Source organism: Misgurnus anguillicaudatus, unplaced genomic scaffold (assembly GCF_027580225.2).
Source record: "Misgurnus anguillicaudatus unplaced genomic scaffold, ASM2758022v2 HiC_scaffold_29, whole genome shotgun sequence".
Lineage (NCBI taxonomy): Eukaryota > Metazoa > Chordata > Actinopteri > Cypriniformes > Cobitidae > Misgurnus > Misgurnus anguillicaudatus.
Window position 1 is genome coordinate 10,678,316 of NW_027395279.1, and position 8,719 is coordinate 10,687,034.

General features: G+C 33.0%; 1 protein-coding gene across 1 annotated transcript; it reads right to left on the reverse strand.

Moving 5' to 3' along the window:
• Positions 1-1,522: 1,522 nt before the first annotated feature.
• LOC141362839 (cell adhesion molecule CEACAM5-like) lies at positions 1,523-8,110 on the reverse strand. The gene is made up of 7 exons (XM_073865097.1): positions 7,272-8,110; positions 6,456-6,716; positions 5,191-5,460; positions 3,873-4,148; positions 2,736-3,014; positions 1,732-1,983; positions 1,523-1,650 (listed from the first exon to the last, which is right to left on the reverse strand). The coding sequence occupies exons 1-7, from the start codon at positions 7,561-7,563 to the stop codon at positions 1,523-1,525; spliced, it is 1,758 nt and encodes a 585-aa protein (XP_073721198.1). The 5' UTR covers positions 7,564-8,110.
• Positions 8,111-8,719: the final 609 nt, after the last annotated feature.

Here is an 8,719-nt window from a genome sequence, read left to right on the forward strand (position 1 = left end):
AACCTAATATAGATAAAAAAAATAGATGAGTTGTTCACATTAGCCATCTTGTTTCCCCTCTGTTGCTCGCTACTTCAGACCTCTTCTTAAAAATTATACATTTATTTCATAATCTAATGAAATCAGATTATGTTGACATGTTGACATGTTCTGTAAAAAATTGCTGTAATTATGCAGCTGGTTGCCAGTAACTTACTGTAAAAGATAAAGATTGAAAATGTTTCATGTTCATTTAACTTTAAACAAACTGTTGCCAGTTAATAACATAAATGTAAAATCTACAGTAAGTTATACCCAGTAATACTGTAATTTCTACAGAATTTTTTTACAGTGTGTCACAGTAGCAGTTTAAACAACAAGTTAAAGAGAAAATAGCAAACCTACAGGAGCTTGAGTGATCTTGAAGCAGAAGAGCTGAAGGTTTGAAAATGGGGTCCTCAGGAATGCAGTTGACTGTAGTTGTCTGATTTTATTGCTTTTTATAAATATCTGACGGTGGTGACGAGTATGTGGGACACATTTTGAGCAATCACAAAATAATAGTAAATTTTGTTCAAAACTCACTGTTTGTAGTTTTTATTAAATATTACAATGTACTCTTTCATGTGATAAATATATTATTCAATTCAATTATTACTTTTGGCTTTCTTTAATCAAGTTGAAATGATCTCTTAACCGAGGACAACTGATTTTGTAGGCAAAGGGCCAGCATATAATCATTAAATTAATAAAAAATAAAAAAAAACTTTGTCTATCAAATTTTTTACATGCACTTTGGATTAACCAATTTTTAAAGGGATAGTTCCCCCCAAAATGAAAATTGTTTTTTAATATCTTCCTTTGTGTTTATCAAAACAAAGAAAGTCATAGGTTTGTAACAACATAAGAGTAAATGATGACTGGATTTTCATTTTGGGGTGAACTGTCCCTTTAAGATCATGAAAAACATTTCATTCAAGTGAATTCTTCTAATCTCATAATTATGACTTTTAATAAATATAATTATTTTTAAAGCGCATGACGGAAACAGGCTACCATACAAACTAAAAAAAAAGATTACTAAAGTCATGTCTGTGTCACTAAATGCATACAAAGTGTGTTTCTGAATGAGAAAATCAGAAGGAGAGAGGCAGGATGATTTCAATTTATTTTGCATAGCACTTTTCAATCTAATGCATCACATTTCAACGACCCTTTATGAAGAAAAATGGCTGACAAATCTCTCAGTGAGCAAGCTAAGGGTGACAATAATAAGTAAAATGAACAAAGATGTTTAAGTAGATGAAGAAGAAACATTAGAAAAATCTAAATCAAAGGATCTGTACAGACAGAGAGGAGTGTCGCTAATAAAGTGAAATATGATACAAATTCAAGATGCCACAACAAATTCAACACAACTCCTCCATCATACAGACATTAATGTTAATTTATTCAGAAATAATCCAGACACACTGAGTAATAATGACAATATTAACTAATTTGTTACATTCAGTATAATAATAGATTATAATGACCCAATAAATCAGACAGATGATTCACCTCTCAATCTGTAGCATTTGACAATCAGCACGACTGTCCCTAACAAATATGGAGAAACTGCCAGCAGAAAAGTCATCATGTTGAAGCTACGTGTCTTCATCTGAGAGTCTCCTGAAACACAAACACATTATCATGCAGTATATCTGAACAAAACAAACAAAATCTCTTGAGATCATTTCTATCGACTCTCACCTCTGACTGAGATCCAGCTCTTTGGAGACTCTCCTCTCTCTGGGTGTTTACAGTAGTAGAAACCCTCATGTGACTTTGAGACTGTAGGGATGATCATCATGTCTCCTGTAGTCTGATTCTGCACCACTGATCCATCTTTATAAAATTCAGCTCTCAGGTTGGAGGGTTTTTTATCTCGATATAAACAGAGTAGAGTCAGAGTATCTCCTTCAGTCACAGGATAAACAGGACTGTCCAGAATCACATCAGCATCTACACAACAGAAGAAATGATGAGGATTATAAATTATAAAAATATATCAGATTATTGCTATTTTCTCTCAGCGTGTTACATCTGGTAGATGATGAAAAATAAAGTAAATTCCATAGACTTAAAATGAAAGAGCATCTTTAACCATTATATAAGGTCCATAATATAATACTCACCTATCAACACCCTAGCAACCAGCAAGAAAACACTTGCAACAATATACTGTAGTGCTGGTCTAAAAACACTTGGAAACCTTAGCAGTCGCATAGCAACACTCTGGCAACCATCTGCATTTGCCCTGTGTTGTTAGTCAGTTTAAAGTCATTTCAGATAAATAACGTTAAACACTTTATAACTGTTAAAATTGTAGCGATATTTGAAAGTTAAGATGTGAGTTGGCATGGTTTCATCACTGAAAAGGGACACGCCCCCAGTGTTTGAGAGCAGAGAATTGAATAATCCTGCCATTTCCAAGATTTTGAGAAACTTATTTTATTTATTTTGCTTTTTTAATCATTCACATTTATTTGGGTGGTTTATCACATTTTTCTGTGGTGTCACAAACTGATAACACATTTAATATCGAAATTTGCATGGACTTTAAGTTCTGCAGAAGCAAGTATATGCATTTATACTTAAATATATATATATTTAATAGCTACTGATTATTGAAATGATTGAATTCTATTCATGAATGTCTTTATGCACTGATTGTTAAGATTTTCTGCCTCTAAAATAAATAAATACAAACTCACTGTGTACTGAGATATTAACAGGATGAAGTTTCTCTCCAGATTCAGACTGACACCAGTACACTCCAGTATCAGATGTGATGAGAGATCTGATTGTACATGTAGATGTTGTTCCTGTAGATCTCCAGTCTGATGATGAACAAGTGTTCAGTTTGTCTGTGTATCTTCTCACTGTCCATCCAGTAGAGTTACTGTGATCCTCACAGCTCAGAGAGAGAGATTCAGATGAGAAGTGTTGAGATCTGTTGGGTCTGATGATCAGAGAGACTGAAGGAGAAACACCTGAGAAGAAAATGACAGAAATCATCTTTAGAGAGACTTTCCAGAAGAGTTTCTTATTCAGAACCGGATCTGTTTTTAAAAGGAATCGGAACAGCACGGAATTATTAAAGGAACAGTATGTAGGATTGTGGCTAAAACTGGTACTGCAATCACACAACTGGTGGCCAATACACAACATGACAATATAAACATCTGTTGAGGGCTGCAACTCCACTTTTTAAATGACAATATCCTGGCCAGACCACTGTTATCAGTGATATAAGTATTTGAAATGAAAATGATTTCTTAATGTATTGTGACATATCAAGGCCATTTTATGATTAATTGATATAAATTTCTTACATACTGTTCCTTTAAGTTTTAAGTGCTTAATTTCTTAATATTTGTTTCACAATTCATGTCTAAAATCATGCGGAAAACGTGGCCGTGAGATCTTACAAGGGCTACTTCAACAGGAATAAATTATATAGTGACTGAAAATATTAATTCACTTTACCTTTAAAATATTTTGAAAGTGATAAATGTAGAATCGGAATCTGAAACGGGAATCGTGAGCCATAACTGGAACTGAAATCGGAACAATAAAATTTCTTATGATACCCAACCCTAATCAGGAGCATGCCTCCAAGATGACATAAAAGCAAAATAAAGTTTTCCAAGTCTTCTAAAGCTGTTCTTCTCCAATTTCTTATTTTGTGTAACAAGTAAATAGAAGATGAAGTTATAAAGATTTGGAATAACAAAGAGGACAGCAAATGATGGCAAAAATATTTTTGACATTAGAAATTTCTAACAACCCATAACAGACTGTCAGATTAAATTCAGTCTACAATGACTGAGATCCATGTCATCTCTCACCTGTAACATTTATCCACAGTCCATCACTGTAGTCAGTGTAATAGTCTGGTTTTCCTCTTCCAGCTCTACACCAGTACTGACCTCCATCTGAAACTTTAACACTGTGGATTGTGTAAGAGTTTGTTTCTGTTGTCGCCTTCTCAGTGTTTTGTGTGTGTTTGTACCAGTAAAACTTCCATCCAGTAGACTGATCAATGTGACACTTCAGAGTCACTGTGTTACCTGTCAGTACAGATCCTTCAGTATCTGATGTGAGTTTAGGTTTTGGTTTTGATCCTGCAGGAGAATAAAACACAGTCTCTGTTTATAGTGTAATGCTCAGAGTTAAACACTTCAGTTGTGTCTTTATACCACAGATATCTTCAGTTTCTGTACTGATCGTCTATCTCACACTTCGGTCTTTTCACTGAACACTGATGTTTCTTTTTGCATAGGAAAAGTTAAAGGTAGCTTTTTGTGACGGCTTGACATTAACACCCGCCAACACGCCGGATGCGGGTAGATTTCGGCTGTGGCGGGTAAGACAGCCAATCCCACTAGCCACTTTGGCAGGTTGAATATATTTTTTATTGTAGTTTTCTTAAAAGTTATGCAGAATTATAAACAATGTGCAATGCGACACTGGGAACTCCCATGAGCACTCTCTGCACCCAGCGCATACTGAGACCATTTGTTGCGTACACACTCTCTGGGCAAGAGCGGAGAGAAATTCATAGCGCATACCTGAATGCACACATCCCAGTTTTGTCCAAAATCAAAGGAAACCCAGCAGTGGAGAGGTTCGCCGCTCGCGCATCATTTTAATGAAGGCTACTTTGTGCAACAATACTGCCCTCTCGACATTTGCCAATAAAAGTCTTACATAAGGTTGAACAGAAACCACAATCAAGCATAAATTTACTGCTGTTGTTAATAAATATTTAAAGCGTTTGTCTAGGGTTTTTGTGTTTATCTTTTCAGTCAATCTTCTACACCCCTGCTTCACTTTTAATATATTCATTGGAATTGAATCTATTTATGCCTTACTTAGCATGTTTTTCATGCACCTAAATATATGATATGATCTATACAGATATACCAGCTAAATAATGTAGTCTTAATTTGAGGTGGTCAGTCTGCATCTAATCTAGCTAAATCAAGTAAAATTGGTCAAATTAAAGTAATTTTAGGATGCCAAAGTCAAGCTTAATCATATAAAATGTATTTTACCAACAACTAAATTTTGGCCAATGAAAATGCTGAGTGGCTAGTAACTATATGAAATATATTGATATATATATATTGACTGTATATTGTGAATGATAATAAACAGACTCACCTGATACTGTCAGTGTAACTGCATTACTGATGTGTGAGTATCGTGATCCACTGGTCTCTGTTCCTCTACAGGTGTATTTACCTGCGTGAAACTCAGTAACAGATCTGATTGTGTAATACTGAAGTTTATTCTGCTGGATGATTGAATCTTTATACCAGCTGTACTGCCAGCTGCTGACTCCTCCTCCATTGATGACACATCTGAGATTGACAGTTTCTCCTCTGAATACATGATCAGCAGGCCAAACAGACACTTGAGGTGTTGGTCTTTCTGTACAATGACAACAATTCACATTGAAAATAATGTCAAATAAACACTTGATTGCAAACTGTTTTGGGTGTAACTAGTTACTAAGTAATTAATTGCTGTAATTTAATTACTTTTCCATTGAAAAAGTAAAGTAAGGGATTACTCTTATTTTTCCAGTAATTTAACTGCAGTTACTTCAGATGTAATTGAACTACATACTGTGTATGGACTGTAGAACAATTGTATATATATATATATATATATATATATATATATATATATATATATATATATATATATATATATAATACAATAGTGGATTTAACATCAAAAAACTATAAGGTCTAATGTTTAAAATGTTTTTTGTTTTATGAATCCTTATCACTTTAAATAGTTTGGTAAGTAAATAAGAATAATAGTAATACTCTAGCTTTTAATTATCACTGCTTGGTTATTAGCATTAATATTACTAAGATGTTGGCTGTTTATTAGTACCTAAATAGCACATATTAATGCCTTATTCTGCAAAACCTTATTCTACATCCTTAACCATGCCCTTTTCGGTCAATACTTAAAATTAAAAGCTTTAATTAGCAGTACAGTATATGAAGTATATTTAGGCAAAAGTAGTTGATAGTTAGTTAATAGAGAGAATTGGACCCTAAAGTCGTACCAGAATAGTTTATGTACTTTTATATGATTTGTTCAAGCCATTTCAAGCCTATCTTTGTATCATTTACTAAATAGGATTTAGAAAGTATAAAGTAAGTAATCAAATACTTTTTGGAGAAAGTAATTTGTACAGTAAGCCAATTACATGATTGAAGATGTTAACTAGTAGTTAATAACTTTTTTGAGTAACTTACTGTACCCAACACTGATTGCGAAACATATATTATGCTGTATCATGTTATAGTTGTTTCCTCTGTAACCATTATTGCACTTGCTCAACGTTTTAGGAATTAATGTTATCATGCTAATAAAACAAAGTGTATAATGTGAGTATAAATACTTACTCTGTACTGTCACTGTTATTGGTTCACTGTGTTGTGTATAAACCTGAGGGTTTCCTCTTCCAGCTCTGCACTTGTACTCTCCTCCATCAAAGACTTGCAAAGTGATTGTTTTAGTTCCTGTAGTTTCAGTGGATTCAGTGTTTGAAGGGTTAATGAAGATAAACTCCCATCCAGTGGACTCATGAACCTCACAGATCAGAGTAACTGTGTCTCCAACGAATACAGACGTCTGTGGCTGCACAGTTAGTTTTGGTTTTACATCTGTTAAAATAAAATCATTGTGAACAGTGAATCTGAAACTAATACAGTATTATTGATAGATTAAACCTTTAAGTTGTTATCCGAATATAAATAGACTGTAAAAATTATGTCAAATAAACATATACTTTTATGTTACTTTAACTTAAATTAAGTTAAACAATTTCAACTTTTCAACAGTTTTTCTATGTTATGACAACTTAGCACTATTATTTTTTTTTTCAAAACATAAAATAATAGGTTAAATTGAATTGCAAAACCAAGTTGTTTTCACTTTTTTTTACAGTGTAGACAAACTTTAGTGATGTTTTCTTGCTGACAATAAAGAACTAAATTAGCCAAATTAGATTTTTTTATTTAAATTGAATATTTATATTAAGGTAAATGTTTTAGCTTTTGTAATTCAACACGATTTTAAACATAAAACAAACATAATTTGTCTTATTTAATTTAAAGCTTTAAAAGTTGTATCATCTATAAATGTAATTGCCGTTCAGTGTCCTATGAAATAATTTTCATAATGTTTTCAGAACAGAGTATGTAAGTATAAATATTTACCCTTTACTGTCAATCTTATTGGTTCACTGTGTTGTGTGTCTAAGTGAGGGTTTTCTCCTTTTCTGCCAATGCACTTGTACACTCCTCCATCAGAAACTTGAACAGATCTGATTGTTTTAGTTCCTGAAGTTTCAAAGGATTGAGGGTTTGATGGTGTGATGAAAATAAACTTCCATCCAGTGGACTGATAAATCTCACAGATCAGAGTAACTGTGTCTCCAATGAACACAGACGTCTGATGCACAGTCAGAGTTGGTTTATCTGTCAATATAAAATCAATGAGACTTGTCATTTTTAACAAGATTTTGTTAGTGTAACTGGTAAAAGATCATTAGTGCAGACATATTTTACAGAAAAAACCCACATATAATCCGCAGTGGTGATTTTTATATTTAAAGATATACATTAAAATGTAATTATAATAAAAATATTAAATGTGTTAAAAGAATCCCTTATTACAATAATGTTACATTGTTCTCTGATATCTACATAGAAGCTATATGTGACTTTATTACTCTTGGTGCAAAAATTACCCAGATACTGTTTTACATGTCCATTTACAACTCTAGGATTTGTCCCCAGGGTCATGAATAATAATGTTGATTGACTTTTCCTCAGAGCGGCTCATTTTAGAAGCTGTGCGCGTTGTAAGGAGCCACCCATCGGCCCAACAACAGAATCCAATGGCGTGGGTGAAGGGATCTCGTGTTCTTTCATGTCTTGGCGCTTCTAAAAGATTAATTCTATTTATCAGGATTTAATTACTTTCTTTGACGTCTGTGTTTAAATTATAATCTGACTCCAATTTAATATACTAAACTTTAAAAAATATTTAGGACAGAACACATTTCTGGGTTAAAATGACCCAATTAATGGGTTGTTTTAACCCAACTGCTGGGCTATTGTTAATCAACCATGTTGAAACAACCCAGCAGTTGGGTTAAAACAACCCATTATTTGGGTCACTTTAACCCAGAAATGTGTTCTGTCCTATAGTTACCCAGCCCAGGGTTAAAAACAACCCAATATTTTTTAGTGTGTAGGAATTTGGTGCATTATATCAATTATCTGTTGATCATAATTTAGTTAATTGACTTTTTATAAATTTTCATAATCTTAGTTATTCGTTCATTAGGGACACAATATCGCACAGAGTATATGTCGTCTGTTGCGTATTTCACAGACACAAAATTGTCAAATTGTCAAATTGTTCGAATGATTTTAAATTAATCAAATGTAACAATTTATTATACCAGGCAGGTTCCAGATATAAACATCAATTAAAAAATACAATACAAATTATGATTCAATTCCAGTTATAAAAAATGATCAACAGTTGCAAAAGTTACAAAGTCATAGACACTGGCAACAGAGTACTTCCAAAATGAATATATTACACACCAAGTGGTGTAGGAAGATACTTAAAGATTTATTACATTATGCTTTAA

What these genes read in the sequence shown, in the direction of transcription:
- LOC141362839 (XM_073865097.1), bottom strand. Translation starts at nt 7,563, where the DNA reads ATGACAAGTCTCATTGATTTTATATTGACAGATAAACCAACTCTGACT. An exon ending in AATAAGATTGACAGTAAAGG is followed by an intron (nt 6,717 to 7,271) that starts GTAAATATTTAT and finishes TTATTTTAACAG; the next exon opens with ATGTAAAACCAAAACTAACT. An exon ending in ACTGTGGATAAATGTTACAG is followed by an intron (nt 3,015 to 3,872) that starts GTGAGAGATGAC and finishes TTTTCTTCTCAG; the next exon opens with GTGTTTCTCCTTCAGTCTCT.